We start from the raw sequence: 16742 nt of genomic DNA, 5'->3' as shown, positions 1-16742 counted from the left end.
CTGTGTCAAGGGAATCCCTGGGAATAACTCCCATCCCCCCCAGCCCCCGGGGCTGAAGGGACAAGCACAGCACTGGGGGATGCACCACTGGAGTCCCTCACCCAGACCTCACCTGCGAGAATCCCAGAATCCCTGAGGCTGGCAAAGCCCTGCCAGCCCCTGGAGTCCACCCTGTGCCCGGTGCCCACCTTGGCAAAGCCCTGCCAGCCCCTGGAGCCCACCCTGTGCCCAGTGCCCACCTTGGCAAAGCCCTGCCAGCCCCTGGAGCCCACCCTGTGCCCACCTTGGCAAAGCCTTGCCAGCCCCTGGAGCCCACCCTGTGCCCACCTTGGCAAAGCCCTGCCAGCCAACAGAGCCCACCCTGTGCCCAGTGCCCACCTTGGCAAAGCCCTGCCAGCCCATGGAGCCCACTCTGTGCCTGATGCCCACCCTGGCAAAGCCCCGTCAGCCCCTGGAGCCCACCCTGTGCCCAGTGCCCACCTTGGCAAAGCCCTGCCAGCCCATGGAGCCCACTCTGTGCCTGATGCCCACCCTGGCAAAGCCCCGTCAGCCCCTGGAGCCCACCCTGTGCCCAGTGCCCACCTTGGCAAAGCCCTGCCAGCCCATGGAGCCCACTCTGTGCCTGATGCCCACCCTGGCAAAGCCCCGTCAGCCCCTGGAGCCCACCCTGTGCCCACCTTGGCAAAGCCCTGCCAGCCAACAGAGCCCACCCTGTGCCCAGTGCCCACCTTGGCAAAGCCCTGCCAGCCCATGGAGCCCACTCTGTGCCTGATGCCCACCCTGGCAAAGCCCCGTCAGCCCCTGGAGCCCACCCTGTGCCCACCTTGGCAAAGTCCCTGGAGCCCATGAAGCCCACTCTCTGCCCGGTGCCCACCTTGGCAAAGCCCTGCCAGCCCCTGGAGCCCACCCTGTGCCCGGTGCCCACCTTGGCAAGGGAGATAAGAAGGTAAGGAGATGGATTGTCTCTGGAACAATTAATTTCCAAGAACTAGGAGGGCAATTTGGCCTAAATGCTGCAAGTATATAATAAATATGGGGAATAAAGGTAAAAATGGGAATTTTACACTTTATAGACAGTTTTCCCAGCATTTTCTTCTTCTTTTGAAATATCTCTATGCTGGGAATGGAGGAGCTGGAGAGAAGAAGTCACTAAGTTCAGCAAGGAACTGAGCTCCAGGAGATATGGCCACAGGGCCCCTTAATCTTTCCTGTCTGTGATTATCTCACTCCAAGTCACAGGTAGGAAAATAATCCCCTGCAGCACAGGGCACTGATGGGAAAGGAAAGAGAAGCTCAGACTCACAGCTCAAGTGTTACAGCTAAACCCATTGCAGCACTTTTTTTCCCCCTTCTACGTCTTACTTGAGGGCAAGGCAGTTTAATCTGCATCGATGTCTAGGAAGTTTCACTCAAACAGTCACCCAGCCCAAGAAAGTTTCCTCTCTCCTGAACAAAAATGAAATGCTCAACTATTTTTATGCAAAGTTGGTTTTTTTTGAAAAAAAGAAAGTGTGAGACACTGCCTGAAAACTCAAATACTGCATTTCAGCCAAATTTCAAAGGAGTAGCACAGATACTAACCCAAAAGAGAGATTATAACAGGAAAACCACTCCCAACCAGAAGGCAGAACAGGTCCCTTTGCAGACCCTGCTAAAGCCATTCCAGATGTTCAGCTGATGAGCGTGGCTGATTTGCCTGCACATGTCAGCACAGGAACAGAATCAAACCATCTTAGGGGTATTATTAAGACTATTTTTAAATTATTACTTTGATATAATTGCCACACTTTCCAACTCCTCACTTTCTCTCTGTTTTGCCCTCCCCATTCCTGCTCCCTTTCCCTAATCCAAAATTAATTCCAGCATCACTTTGGATACCACTTGCTTTGCTAACTCACTGCTGGAAGAGGGCAGTTCCCAACCCCTGTGATGGGGAGGGAAGAAGGAGAAAGCACAATGAGCAATGAAATGACAGCAGTTCATCTCATTTTTCCATCATTTAGACGTAGAATTATTATTTGGGCATCTTTATTCTTCATGTCTCCATAATTTGGAAAAAAGCAGAATCCCAGAGGTTCCATTTCCACTGAGTTCTCTCTCACTGACACTAACAGGGGACCACTGGGCTCCATCCCAAGATTAATGGCAGCAAACACAGTTGATCCACCAAAAGCAGCCAAGAAAGAACCAGACTTGTCTGCCAAACAACTTTGGGACGTCTCTTTTATCTTCCCCTGTAACGAGGCCTCACTTTCAGGCAGGAAAAAAACCACCCAGTGTTTAAATTACTTAGCAAGATTTCAAGTATCAGCACAAGGTTAGATGGGATAAAGACTATATTGCCCTTGCTGGGTAAGTTTGACAGCTTTGGGGTTTTTTGTTAAAAATAAAGGAAAAAAAAACAACAAAACTGGAAGGAGCAGAGAGTTCCACTGAGATAACATTCAGTGGTGATGAACTTAAGAACATGGAAAGTGTGATAGATGAAATTTATTAATTTGCTAAACTCAAATTGAAATTGTACTTGATGATTTTTATTTGAATGTAGAAGTGTATATATATGTTTAAAAATCTGTTGAAACCCAGCGCGGGACAGTTTTTTTTTGCAGGAGCCACAAAGATAAGAACCCATGTGTCATGGGTTCACCTAGGTGGGCCTAGATTTGGGCTCTGAAGTCTGGACTAGGCCGAAGCTGTCAGCTGACTTGAGCTGGGCTGAGCTAACAGCTGACCTCTTCTAGCCAGTAATTTTGTATTCCATACCACATTATGACATCATCTCCAGGGCAGTAGGAACCAGTGTGGGAGTGGTTAAGGCAGTGGCTTCTCAGCCCTCCTCTTGGGAGGACACACGATGCTGTCCCAGGGGGGATGGAGAGGACCAGGCCCACCACTGGCTCACAGGGTACCTCAGGAAAGTAAAATGTGTTGTTCTGGGTCTCTCCTTTCTGCTTGGGTTTGTCTCCCTGGGGAATAAGCTTCTTCTTAAGTAATGTGTAGTTAGGACAGTAGAATTTGTGTGTTCGTTAAGAAGTTGAGGTGGGGAACTTGTTGTTGCAGACTTGTGTGAGTGTATATTTGTACTCTCTTCTAATTGTCTCTTTCTTTCTGTGAAAAATATATGTAGGTTTAGTATAAATGCAGTTTGAAGTGTTTTTTTTTCTTTCCCCTCTCTTTTCCTCCCTTTCCCTGGTGTTAGGAGGGAGGCTTTTCTCTCTGTACTTGGGGGGGGTTGGCAGTTGCTTATCTCAAACCTAGACAGTTAATGGTGCCGAAACCCGGGAACGACGGAGGACCTTGGCAGGTGTCCCAGAATCTTAGCAGGCTTCCCGGGAGGATTGTTGTAGAAACATAGATTGATAAGTGCCTTGTTTAAGTACATCCAGAACAGAAAATGTAAACAACTCTCCCTTGCTGTTGAATGCTCGTTTTCACTGTTTCACTGTCTTTGTGAGTTCAAACAGCTCGACTGGTGCCTGCTGTGAATGCAGCCACTGCAGAAAAGAGAGAGGGGCCCATGTAGCTGTTCGTGTGTGGCAAGACACGGCTGTTTGAGTTGAATCCCTGAGGACACATCATGTGAATGCTGATGTGCCCAGGAGCCGAGCTGATGAGGAGCATCTCACCTGGACTGGCATGGGGAGCAGTTGTTCCTGGCTCGATGGGCCCATGGTGCCTCAGGCCACCTGTAGGTGGATAAAGTCGAGGGGTGGATTTAACTGTGAACACTATTCTTAAGGTTATCCACAGTTGTGAAGCGTGCTTGCCATTGTGAGACCCCAGTGAACAGGAAAGAGGAGCTGCGAACCCCCTGCAGAGAACCCGACAGATGCGGCGCCCAGAACCAGCACCCGCAGTGCTGAGCGACCCGCAGGAGCCAGAGCTGTCACTGGCGGGGCTGCCGCCAGGGCTGCGAGCGAGCCGGGGGAGGCTGCGAGCCCTGAGAGGCTGTGAGCTGTGAGAGGCCACAAGCCATGAGAGGCTGTGAGCTGTGAGAGGCCACGAGCCATGAGAGGCCACGAGCCGTGAGAGGCTGTGAGCCGTGAGAGGCTGCGAGCCGTGAGAGGCTGCGAGCCAAGCCAGGGCTGCGAGCGAGTCAGGGCTGCAAGCTGAGCCAGGGCTGCGAGCGAGCCAGGGCTGCGAGCCGCCAGGGCTGCTTCTGCCTCTGCTGCTTGCTTGTGCTGCTGTCGGGGCTGCTTCCGAGGCTGCCAAAGCTGTTAGGACTGCTGCTAAGGGGGACGGGTCACATGGTGAAGTGTAGTACTGCTGTGTGACCGAGGAGAAAGACATGAAGAGAAGCCTGCGTAAGCTGTTGATGTGTGGTGGGACACTGCCGTTGGAGTTGAATCTTTGAAAACCCGTTGTGTGAGTGCTGATGTGCCCAAGGGCCGAGCCAATGAAGAACATCACACCCTGGACTGGCTGGGGGAGGGTTGTTCCTGGCTCAATGGGCTTATGATGCCTCAGACCACCTTTAGGTGGATGAGGCCAAGGGGTGGATCTGACTGTGAACACTATTCTAAACCCAGTGGGAAACTAAAGACTCCTGAGGAGAGGATGGTAACCTTAGTGAAAGACATGAACCATCAGATAAGATGACCTGAGTAGAACTGCTGTGTTCCCATCTGAAATATCTACCCCATCCTAATGGACTCTTAGCCACATTATGGAGGGGTGGGAAACAGCCCTGGAAAAATAAAGAGTGTTTAAGCATGAGAACCTAAGTATGAGTGACATAATATGGTATGGAATAAGGGGTGGAGAATGTTATGGGTTCACCTAGGTGGGCCTAAATTTGGGCTCTGAAGTCTGGACTAGGCCAAAGCTGTCAGCTGACTTGAGCTGGGCTGAGTTAACAGCTGACCTCTTCTAGCCAGTAATTTTGTATTCCATACCACATTATGACATCATCTCCAGGGAAGTGGGAACCAGTGTGGGAGTGGTTAAGGGAGTCGCTTCTCAGCCTTCCTCTTGGGAGGATGCACGATGCTGTCCCAGGGGGGATGGAGAGGACCAGGCCCACCACTGGCTCACAGGGTACCTCAGGAAAGTAAAATGTGTTGTTCTGGGTCTCTCCTTTCTGCTTGGGTTTGTCTCCCTGGGGAATAAGCTTCTTCTTAAGTAATGTGTAGTTAGGACAGTAGAATTTGTGTGTTTGTTAAGAAGTTGAGGTGGGGAACTTGTTGTTGCAGACTTGTGTGAGTGTATATTTGTACTCTCTTCTAATTGTCTCTTCCTTTCTGTGAAAAATATATGTAGTTTTAGTATAAATGCAGTTTGAAGTGTTTTTTTCTTTCCCCTCTCTTTTCCTCCCTTTCCCTGGTGTTAGGAGGGAGGCTTTTCTCTCTGTGCTTGGGGGGGTTGGCAGTTGCTTATCTCAAACCAAGACACAAATGGAAACACATCAATTACTATCAGGTGTTCTGAATTTTGAATTTGAGGGATTAAATGAAAAGCTTCAACTAGTTGCTCGAATGTTCTGGTAACTGATCTTGATTCAGTTAGAGGAAATTGGTTGTTCTTATCCATTGCTGACTTCAACTTGTGGAGAGAAAAATAGAAACTTTTCCCTAGATTATTAAATGCTTATAACACTTTATTTAACAAAAGCTAAATTAACAGAGAATCAGTTCAACAGATTTCTTTTAGACTTCTTTGCTGCTCTCTGAATTGCTGGAGAAAGATACTGCATTCTGTCCTCGCATGATGTATTATAAGGCTGTGACTGGAAGGCATCAGGTGCTTGAGTTTCGTTGTCTCAAAAGGAAGCTGAGCGGATGGTTGTTAAAGTGAGTTCGTTGAGGTTACTTGCTGTTTGCAAGAGAGAGGCTTGCAGTTCGTCGGGGGGGTGTGCTGGAACGACAATTCTCAAGGCTCTTTGCGAGATCACTACATTTCCCATACGACCTTGCAAGGAGCCGATGACGTAATGCAAAGCTTTATCTGTCCAAACTACAACTCCCAGAATGTCTTGCGAGACTTGCGCATGACAGAAATAGCTGATGATCCAATGCGAGAAGCTCTCCCCCCTTTCTTTAGAGCCAGGGGGAGAACTTTTCCTCCCCGTGGGAGAAGAAGCGCCATGTTCGAATTGCGTAGCACAAAATTCTTTTATAACACAAGCTGGAGTGCGGCTGGAAAAAACACTTTTGCAGCGTTAGAGATGGAAACGAAGCAAAACAGAGTCAAGACAACAGTTTCCGGCAACTTTACAGCACTTTGCAGGCTGAGGAGGAACACGCAGAGCTCAGAGATGGTACAAACAAAGCCCACGTGGTGCGATGGGGGCTACACTATTTTACTAATAGAGAGCTTTTCTTTTTACTTCTCGTTCTGTGCTGTTTTTCTTTTTTGCGCCGATGCTGGGACCCTTGGCAGGGCAGCAGGGGCGAGCGGGAGCGGTGCAGCGATCCTTGAAAGCAGCGGGAGATGGACTCGCGCGGCGGCTGCCAGGGCTGGGGGGCTGGGAATGGGCTCGTTGTCAGAGTTTTCAGACGACCGCCAAGTTTCTTTTCTCCCCCGAGCCAGAGGCGATGGCTGAAAAGCTGTTGTGGCTTTTTGCGTCTATGTAACAGCTGCCAAGCCGCGACTGTTACGGTTTCTGCCGCTGTATACTGCTTAAGGCGCTTTATGACTTCTCACCAGGCTGGCCCTAAAATTTTCAGTTCTTTGCCCCCGTCAATGGCTTTGTTCCAAAGCTTATCGCCTAATTCTTGCCATTCCGTTATATCAAAGAGTTGTGAGGGCAATTTAAAGAGTCCTGCTTTTTCAGCCCACATAAGCAGAAATAAGAGCTTATTTACGGGCACGGCAGCTTCTCGCATAGCGAGGAATTCTAAAAATAACTTTTCAGCTGCTTCGTTTTCCATTATGTGAGATTACAGCTTACCGCGCGTCCGGGGTGCCGGCCAGCCCTTGACGGCAATGACCTTTTCTCCCAAACTTCTTCCTCTTCCAAGGGCACTCACACGTCCAGCCGGGGCTGGATTCTGTGGGTCAGCATCCTGCACGTCCCAGTAACCGGATTCTGTGGGACAGGGTCCGCACGTCTGGATTCTTCAGATTTTGCGGACTGGAATCCCACATCTGGTCCTGCCAGATTTTGTGAACGGCTTTGTCCCTGTTCGGGCGCCAGTTGTAACCGAGGGAGACGAGTTTGTGACCTGCTGAGACGACTTCACAGAAGTTAGCAGCAACTTTATTCATACACACACACACTAATATACATCTTTAAGACTGGAACCTTCCGCAGGTGATGACACTTTGGCACTGATTATTGGCTAACAATGCTGTTTACATTACAAGGCCTCTCATAATTGGCTGACCATGCACATCTGCTGAGAAAGTCGGCAGCAGCCATTTCTGATTTCATTAATTAGTTCTTAAGGCTACAGCACTAATTTACATAGACAGTTCAGCATATGGCTCGCTTTTTAGGTGAAATACCATATAAAATTCCAACACACAAAAGCTGCACAAAAATCAAATCAGTTCTGCATGTTCCACCCAGTCTCTATCAACAGCCTGTGCCAGGTACTGCTTAAGGTATTTCCTTACTCTCAACTCCTAAAAATTTAGGAACAAACACTTTTCAGAGTCCCAGAAAGACTGAAGTATTTCATTCCTTAACAAATCCCACCAAAGCCCGTTGATATGCTGTGGGAATGAAAGCCAAAGCCCTTATGTGCAGCATGGAATTTCCCTTCCAACCCTTTTGAAGCTGCAGCAGTTCCCAACTCACGAGAGACAACGAGACTCCTTGCACACAAAAAATGGCTTTTTTAGCAAAGCATAACAATGTTCATGTAGTTATTAGCAAAAATGTAACTTGACAGGAAAGGTAATAAGTACTGATTTCTATTAATAGAATTAATTTGTATAAATGAGAATAATGGTCTCTTTTTCATGTATTGATATTTGAAAAGGCTCAATCCTTTCAGCTCATGGTAAATCTCTTCCTGCCTTCAATTCACTGCGTATCTCCAGCTAAAAATATACCTAAGCCTTTGGGAACATGTGATGTTGTAAGAAAAAACACTTAGGGCCTTTTAAAGCTGGATTTTACCTATTACTGGCAATCCATCATCATCCAGCCTTATTTCTGCGAGACCATCCTAAAAGACAGTGGGATGCAAACTTTCAGAAGTCAGACGTGTCCAGTCAGGATTATGCACTGGGATTTTACATTCCTTCTTACTGCACAATCCTAAACAGTTACAAATATTGATAAAGAATCTTCACTGGCATACCCAGTAAGAGAAAACGATTTAAATACAGGACTTACTCACAAAGAATGCAGCCCATGTAGAACAGGAGGTAACAGTGAATTATGAAAGATTTGCTTCATTAAAACCATTAATAATGATTAAACGTTCCCATCACTGTTCACTATAAACCTGAATTTAGTCACAGTGTCTTTGTCAGTTTTTGTCTTGTCTAAAATTAGTTCTGCTAGACAAACTAAGTATAGTTTGAGGTGCAAAGCTCTGCATACAAAAAGAACACAAAACCCTGCACTAACATACTCTCCTACAACCTGAATAACTCTTCTATACTCTATGGCTACTTTTCTGTATCTAAAACTGTGAGCCAAAACCTTTTTGGAAAAGCATATTGACAGCAAAAATTTCACTACTGTTTTGCTGACAAATAGAGTGCAGCAGAAAAATCTAAGAAGAAAATGAGTCTGTCAACCTGGCTTTTGTTCCATTACCAAAATATCACAGATTGTTGGGAGAAAATAAATTAATATTCCTAATATTTAAATCCTACTTTTTCAATCTTGAAGACGTAAAAAAAAAATCAGCTTGTCTCCAGATAATTCCAATACATAAAGTGAGATTTCAAGAACATACCATGCCTTACCCTTACAAGGAAGGACACATGAAACAGTTTTCCACAGTGCGTGCAAAGGAGTTTGGGTCAATCACAAAATTCAAGAAGGAAATCGGTGAACCAGCTGAAGATGCAAAAATGGCTCTGTTAAAACAAACAAACAAACAGGTGGTGTACACAGACCCAACAGATGAAAATACAACTTCAAGAGGGCCAGCACTCCTTTCAAAAGCCAACAGGATGTTTGCCAATTTATTCACAATGCTGCATTCCCAGCCCTGAAAGAAACAAATGCTCTATTACAGAGCGTATTATTTTCTTCCATCTTTTCCCCCATGCAGATCCATATGCAGGGACTATTGGATTGCCTTCTAAAAAATGGCAGGCTCTAATCAGTGGGAGAGGATTTACGTTTACTTTGCAGTCAAACAGCCACTAAGGAGTGTTCACAAAAAACACACAGTTGGTGTATGTGCTTTAACACAAAGATTTCTACTTGCAAACTTCACCTCATTTTGTCTCCGCAGCTCAACCTGACTGTACAAGACAGAGAATATTCATTTCCTCCAATTAATGCTCAATTTCATCATCCTTACCCTCACTTTCAAAACGAGTCTGCAATATTCCCAAGAGCCTCTCTACGTCTTTTTCTGCAGCTGCCTCATGAGACTCCTCCCTTTTTTCTAACTGGGAAACAGAAGCAGAGATTCGCCTCAAACACCCACTGTTGTATTACAGACTATGCAAAGGGCCTTTTATGAACACAGACCATAAAAGCTGCATTTTCCTCCCTCTGTGCACCATTACAGACACACTTATGCAGGTTGTCTCATGTTTGCAAACAAAGAGCTTTAGGGTTTAATTCCCATCTTACACTATCAAGCCCAAAGGCCGTGCCTTGGATGCTTTGAGCCCATTGGGGGCTACATTCACTTTTCAACAGCTCTGTGGAATTGGGTTACACAGCAATACAACCTGTGAGGTTAATGAAGAAGATAATTAATAAGCAATTCACAAACCCTGCAGCTTCTCTTCTTCCCAGTACAAACATGAAATCAGTCTGTAAATCCTGTTTCCTTCCACTCAGTGAAACATTGCAGCCCACACAAGTCAAGAAGCCTAATAATGAAGGCAGAGTAGTGCAGAAGCCCAGAAAGGGCTGATGTGTACGTTTCAAACACAGCTGGATGGCTGCAGAGCCAACCACAGACTGCTTGCAGTAACAATCAAGGAGTGTTGTTAACAATACACTGTGAGAAAAAACCACACAGAGGCAGGGCAGCACTTTTCTGGGACAAATGTCCTTGTTTGGCTCCTGGAGTTAAAGCACAACCCAGAACAGCACAAGAATCTGTGAATCTTGGCTGCTCCCTTCCCCTTGAGGGTGGGATGTCACTAAGACAGTTGCTAAGTACAAAACCCAAAGAGAAAGATTTACAAGTCACCAGTAATAACTATGCCACAACAAGTGGTTAATCAACACTTTGCAAACCTGAGCAGGCATTGCACGTTTTGCTTCTCCTCTTGAAGCTTTTTCCTGCCTCTCAATCCGCTGCTCTGCTACAGGAGGATCTGACTTGAAAGATCCCAACCCAACCAAAATACAAAGAACACATCCATGGAATCTGGTTTACACTGCATGCTTAGAAATCCATATGCTGAGCAGTGGATCTGCTGAGAAAAGTGCAGTGAGTGACAGCTAAAGATTCAGAGACTTGTGGAAAGAACCATCCCCAAAAGGTGCTCCCAATACCTTGGCAGCCTCATAACCAGAGCTATCGACCCATGTAGAAAATTTGATGCAATTATTCCAACTTTCTTTATAGACTGAAAACTTCCCAACTACTTTTCTTAAAGCTAGTTAAGAAATTAATCAGAGTATATGGATCCACTACCTGGTGCTGCAGTATATAGTATTTCCTTAAGGAAACTTACAGATAGTGAAAAGTAGGTGCTCTTCTCAAGCACTTTAGTGCTTCTTCTCCCAGTTTCTCCCAGGCATCACCTGGTAAAAACCCACCAGGTTCGCTGCCATTTTCTTCTCCTTCAGTGCCATTTATGCCCATGGTGGTCAGGTACAACCGAAAAAGAGCTGCAATTAAATTCACTTGGGGATAAACCACTCATGGTGACACTTCCCAGGAAGCCCAGCCCCTCAAATATCATAAAGCAACTTCTTCAGCCCAGCCCTGCATCCACCAGTCCAGACTAACCCAGGAAAAACTTCAATAAAACAACTGAAGTCAATGGGGTTTTATATTTCAGAGATCTAGACTTGACCAAAGACTCAGATTACTTATTGATCTGCTGGAACATAAGGGAAAAGTTTCAAGGAGGAAAAAACCCCAAGAGCCTGCATAAAAGCTATTCTGAACCAGCTCTTCCACCCAGCCACAGCACAAAGAGACAAACATGTTGAGTGTAAAAGCATTCAGGTCATCCAACGTCCTGTCAGTGATACAGCACCTTAAGAACTCCATCCAAACCCACAGAAAGCAGGAGACAGGATAAAGAAACTGCTTGGCTACTGAGAAACTACAAAAGAGGGACTCTGAAAAGTGTGCAGAAGACCTTAAGAGCACAGACTGACTGAGCAGTAAAGCAGCAGCAGTGCAATACTGTTGGGGGGTGTCTGCATTTTAAATTACATTCTCCCCTATTCAAAGTGCTTAATACATAGTTTAAAGCAATTAACACCACCAACCAGATAAAGAAAGTTAATCAAAGAAAGTCACAGGGAGAGCATTCAATTCTATCAGAACTGCCAAGTATTGCCTGACAATCTCAGCCTTTTGCTTTATGATTCTGTAGCAAACAGGGCAATCCTCCAGCAAAACTGTTGACAAATTCAGAGCCCGGAACTCACCAGGTCTTCTACAAATGCTGTTGAATCAAATGATGTCATCTCAGACTGTAACTCGTTGGCCTTCTCCTTCCCTAGATTGGATGCTCAGAGCAGAAACTGGGCATCCAGAGCAGCCTCTGGTGCACAGCACACTGTGACAGCAAAGACTTTATGCTAACATGAAAGTCTCAAAAATATAATAATAAAATTCAGCATAGGGACTATCCTGGCATTAGAGCTTTGTAAATCATTTTATACATGACCACTAATGCACTCACTTCTGTAATCCTTAAAATAATACTTGCATTAAAAAATAAAGATGACAGAATCTGTTTTACCTCTATCAAAGAGTTCATTGGCTTCTTCCAGAGCTTCTGTCAGCCTGTTGCTTTTTGAACTCAGCATCTCCTCACGATTTTCTAGGGGGAAAAGACACCTATGAAGTCCTACATTACTTAAACATAGAAGCATTAAGAAATACTGTGCTTGTTTGACTCTGACTGGAGGCCAGGGGCCCACCAAAGCTCCATCACTCCCCTCCTCAGCTGGATGGGAGAAAGAAAATAGAGCAAAAGGCTCGTGGGTTGAGATAAAGACAGGGAGAGATCCCTCAGCAGTCACCATCATGGGCACAACAGGTTTGCCGTGGGGAAACTGGTGGAGTTTATCAAACAAAACCAGAGCTGGACAATAAGAAGTAAACCAGACCTTAAAAACACCTTCTCCCCATCCCTCCCCTCCCTCTCGGGCTTCACTTTATTCCAGATTCCCTCCTTCCTCCTCTCCAGTGGTGCAGGGAGATGGGAAATGGGAGTTACAGTCAGTTCTTCACATGTTGTTTCTGCCACTGGTCCATCCTTAGGGACAGGAGCCCTTCTTCCCCTGCTCCAGCCTGGGGTCACTCCCATGGGAGACAGTCCTCCACCAACTTCTCCAGCATCAGTCCATTGCAGGGGCAACAGTTCTTTACAGACTGCTCCAGGGGTACCTTCAGGAACAGGCTGTGCCAGCAGGGGCTCCTCTCTCCACAGGTGCCTGCCAGGACCCAGCTCCAGTGCAGGCTTCTCATGGCATCACAACCTGGGGGTCTGTGCAGCTGCTTCTCTCACATGTTCTCGCTCCTCTCTTCCCTGGCCACAATTACTGATGCACAATTATTATTTTTCCTTCTTAAATATGTTATTGCAGAGGTGTTGCTGCCATCACTGATGGGCTCAGCCTTGGCCAGGAGCAGGTCCTTCTTGGCTCTGGCAGACATGGGGGAAGCTTCTGGAAGCTTTTCAAATCCATAGCCCCCGTGCTACCAAAACCTGGCCACACAAACCATATACAAATACACACTCAGAACCTGATCAAACTTAGCTGCTGCCTTGCCCATCATACACACAACAATACAGAATAAACAGCACATTAATTCCAGGATGATGTAGGCTCCTTTTTTATTAATGCTTATGCCTTAACTAAGTCTGAAGTAGCAATTTTCCAGGTACTTCAATGGTGTAAAATTTGTATGGTTGAATCCAGGTCAGCAAGGACGGCTGCCCCATCCCTGGGAGCGTCCACGGCCAGGCTGGACGGGGCTTGGAGCGCCGTAGGCTGGTGGGAGCTGTCCCTGCCCGTGCCAGGGGGTGGCACTGCATATCTTTAAGTCCCTCCCCAGCACTCCACGATTCTGCTATTCCATACAAACACTTCCCGGGAGTCGAGTTTCCATGGAAGCACAAGCCCCAGTGCCCGGAGTTCCCCGCAGCCCCAGCCCCGCCGGCACGGCCTCCCCGCCCGCTACCCCCGCCTTACGCTGAGGGGCTGAGATGAGCTCCCGGTACTGCCTGCGGATCGTCCGGCTGCGCGGACTGTCGGCTCCATCTCCGATGCCCACACGCCTCGCCCGCTCGCTCGCCGTGTCCGCGCCCTGCGGCCACTCCCGGGAGGCGGCCGGGGAGGCGTCCCCGCGGTGCGCCATGGCCGGGTCGCGCTGCCGGAAAGGCCCCCCGTGCTCTGCGCGGCCCCGATTTCCCCCTTTCGCCTTCTAGAAAAAAACAACAACAAATAAATCCCATTTCCCTGCTTTTTAGGGCCGCTCGCGTGTCTCACTCGGCTGCACTTCGAGATCCCAGTTTAGGGGTCCTGGGGGAGGTGGCGGAGGGGGGATTGTTGGGGGGAAGTTGAGAGAATTTGGGCAGGTCTGGCTGCTTTCGAAGGGGGTTTTGGGGTCCTGTGGTGGTTTGGGAGGTCTGGGAGGGGATTTAGGGCAGTGTGGGGTCATTTGGGGGGTTCTGGGCAGTTTAGACCCTCTGGGAGAGGTTTCGGGGTCTGGGAGGGGATTTAGGGAGTCCATGCGGTACTTGGGGGGGGACGGACGGGGTATTTCAGGGACCCCAGAGAGTTCAGGAGGGGATTTGGGACACCCTGAGGGAGTTTGGGGAGTCCAAGGTGGGATGTTACAGGTTACGATGGGGGTTCGGGGGGGTGTTTGGGGTTCCAGGGGGGATTTGGAATTCCTGAGGCGGATCCCGGGCTGGGGGGAGGGGTCCTCCGGCTTCTTCACCGTCACGGCCAACACGGTCCCGGAGGGGTCCCGGGGGTCTGTAGGGGGTGGGCAGGTCATGAGGGACCCCCAAAACCCGCCCTGAGTCCCCAAAATATCCCCAAACCCGCCGCCATTCACTCACCTGTCCCCTCAGCACCATCGCGTCCCGCGCTCCGGCTGCGCTGCCTCTCATTGGTCGCCGCGCCCGCCCGTCAACGCCCGCAGCCAATCAGCGTCCAGGAATGCAGAGGCGGGGCGGGTCCTGGGGTCCGCGCCATTTTGGGCCTTGACTGGACTACGACTCCCGTCATGCAGCGCGGCAGGACAGCCGCGGGCTCGGCTCGGGCTGCCCCGGGGGAGCGTCTCGTTGTCGCGACCCAACGAACAACGACCGAAGAGAACCCCAGAACACAACGGCGGCAAACGAAGCCTTAGTCCTTAAGGGGTCCCGGCGCTGCGGGGGCTTCCGCCGGCTCCGCACCCAGGGGCTGGGGCCAGCAGGGAGCGGCGCAGCCCCGGGGCAGCGGCCCGGGAGAGGGCAGAGGGTCTCCCGGTTCGTGCCGTCGGGGCCGGGGCCGGGGCCGGGGACGAGGGAACGGGCGCACGGGCAGGAACTTACGGGCGAGGGCGGTGCGGCCGCCGGGAGCGGCTCCGGCGCTGCCCCGGGCCGGCCGGGCTTAAGAGCCGTCGGGCGAGCGCCGGACAATGGCCGGGAGGAGGGGGCCGGTTCGGGGGGCGGCGGGAGGCGGGGAGGGGCCGGGGCCGCCACTCCGCCCCCCACGTCTGGCGCAAACCCGGCTCCCGGCTGAAGGAACCGGCGAGCTACCGGCGCCCGGGGCTGGTGGTACCGCGGACGGCTCGGCCCGGCCCGTCGCGTCCCGGCCCGCCGCGCCGTGTCGCTGAGCCCCAAGCACAGGGCACCTTGCTCGGTCACCGACATCCTGAGCCCGATGGATGGAGGAGAGCTACAAGAAGCTCGGCGGCATAGACGGGGCGGGCGGGCTGGCCGCGCCCCTCGGGCCCTGCCGGCAGGCACCGGTGCCCCCTGTCTGGGGTTTAGCCCGGCTTTCTCCCGCCAAGCCCGGGCTGCCCAGACTGGGGAAAAACCCTGAAAAGACGGCAAGAACTCAAACGAAACTGGACTGAATTAATGCATATATATATATTCTAACATTTATCACTGCACACGGAATTGTACCCACCCAGGGGTCCCCAGGGAAGAGGGGAGAAAGGGGAAAGGGGGATGGCAATGAGAAGGAACAAAAACAAACACACAACAAACGGAATACAATCAAAGCTTTGGAAAAATAACTGGCAAGGATACAGTCTCACCACCCCAAGGGACAGAACCGAGCGAAACAAAAGATCTCCGTCTAAGCCTGTTCTGCTTCCCCTGTGCCTCCCTCGAAAGCAGCAAACCTAAAACTAAACTCTCTCCCGTTAGGTGGAAAACACGTGTGGAATACCCACTTCCCTGGTTACAGCTGGTTACTAAGGAAGCCCAGATCAAACCCATCACACAGGGATTTGGGGGTCCCTGGGGTGATTTTGGAGTCTCTTGGGGAATTTGGGGGTCCCTGCTCAGCCTGCACAGGTTGGGGATCCCAGGGGGCCTGTGGGCCTTTGGGCATCCCTGGGGGAGATTTGGGGGTCCCAGGGTGGCCTGGGGGGCTTTGAGGATCCCTGGAGGGGATTTGGGGGTCCCGGGGGGGGGGGAGGAGTTGGGGGCTTTTGGAGGTTCTCAGGGGAGGATGAGGGGGTTTGGGGTGCTCTGGGCTGGTTTGAGTGGGGCGTTGGGGGTCCTTGGGGACATTGGGGGTTCTCAGGGGGGTTGAGTGAGTTTTGGGGTACTCTGGGGTGGTTTCGTGGGAATTGGGGGTTCTTGGCAGTGTTGGGGGCTCTCAGGGGGCTTTGAGAGTGTTTCGTGGTGCTCTGGGGTAGGTTTTGGGGAGATTGGAGGTTTGAGGGCTCTCAGGGGGTTTGGGGGCTCTCTGGGGTGGTTTGAGGGCTCTCAGGGGTGTTTTGAGGGCTCTCAGAGGGTTTGGGGGCTCTCAGGGGGTTTGGGGGCTCTCAGAGGGTTTGGGGGCTTTCAGGGGGTTTGGGGGCTCTCAGGGGAGTTGGGGGCCCTCAGAGGAGGTTTGAGGACTCTCAGGGGGTGGTTTGGGGACTCTCAGGGGTGGTTTGGGGGCTCTCAGGGGGTGGTTTGGGGGCTCTCAGGGGTTTCTGGGGGTCTGAGCCCCCCCTGCCCCCAGGGAGGGGATGCAATTCGCCTTCCAGGAGCCCCCCCAGCCCCAATTTGGGGAGGGGTCTCCCCTCAATCTGCCCTTCCTGGAGGTGCTTAGCGAGTTCTCCCCGAGGCTGCAGCCCCCAGACTGGGCCCTCATGTGAGTGGGGGGGCTTGGGGGTCTCTGGGGGGCCCAGGGGGAAGCTGGGGTCCTGAGGTGGGCGGGGGATTCTGGGGGTCTCTGGAGGGCATTTGGGGAGATCCCTGAGGGTGATTTGGGGGTCCCTGAGGGGTCCCTGCACAGCCTC

General features: G+C 50.3%; 1 protein-coding gene across 10 annotated transcripts; it reads right to left on the bottom strand.

Moving 5' to 3' along the window:
• Positions 1 to 5202: 5202 nt before the first annotated feature.
• On the bottom strand, positions 5203 to 14624 carry LOC139679445 (non-structural maintenance of chromosomes element 4 homolog A-like). 10 transcript variants are annotated; one of them, XM_071571204.1, is made up of 6 exons: positions 14353 to 14624; positions 13478 to 13709; positions 12019 to 12099; positions 10771 to 10927; positions 8856 to 8979; positions 5203 to 7175 (listed from the first exon to the last, which is right to left on the bottom strand). In XM_071571204.1, the coding sequence occupies exons 1-5, from the start codon at positions 14401 to 14403 to the stop codon at positions 8868 to 8870; spliced, it is 633 nt and encodes a 210-aa protein (XP_071427305.1). In that variant the 5' UTR covers positions 14404 to 14624; the 3' UTR covers positions 5203 to 7175; positions 8856 to 8867. The 10 variants fall into 10 exon arrangements, 7 of the variants coding, with proteins under 7 accessions (XP_071427305.1, XP_071427307.1, XP_071427304.1 ...); XM_071571206.1 differs by having other exon boundaries at positions 5203 to 7163; XM_071571203.1 differs by having other exon boundaries at positions 8866 to 8979.
• Between the last annotated feature and the right edge of the window lie 2118 nt (positions 14625 to 16742).

The sequence above is a fragment of the Pithys albifrons genome, chromosome 16 (genome assembly GCF_047495875.1).
Source record: "Pithys albifrons albifrons isolate INPA30051 chromosome 16, PitAlb_v1, whole genome shotgun sequence".
NCBI lineage: Eukaryota > Metazoa > Chordata > Aves > Passeriformes > Thamnophilidae > Pithys > Pithys albifrons.
Note: the sequence above shows the minus strand (reverse complement) of the source record. Positions and strands in the feature narration are given on the sequence as shown.

Bases quoted from the DNA above. Each gene is read 5' to 3' on its own strand.
- LOC139679445 (XM_071571204.1), bottom strand. From the start codon at position 14,403: ATGAGAGGCAGCGCAGCCGGAGCGCGGGACGCGATGGTGCTGAGGGGA. The intron at 12,100-13,477 runs GTAAGGCGGGGG...TTTTCCCCCTAG, and splicing joins GCTCATCTCAGCCCCTCAGC to AAAATCGTGAGGAGATGCTG. The intron at 10,928-12,018 runs GTAAAACAGATT...ATTTAATTGCAG, and splicing joins CAATGAACTCTTTGATAGAG to CTCTTTTTCGGTTGTACCTG.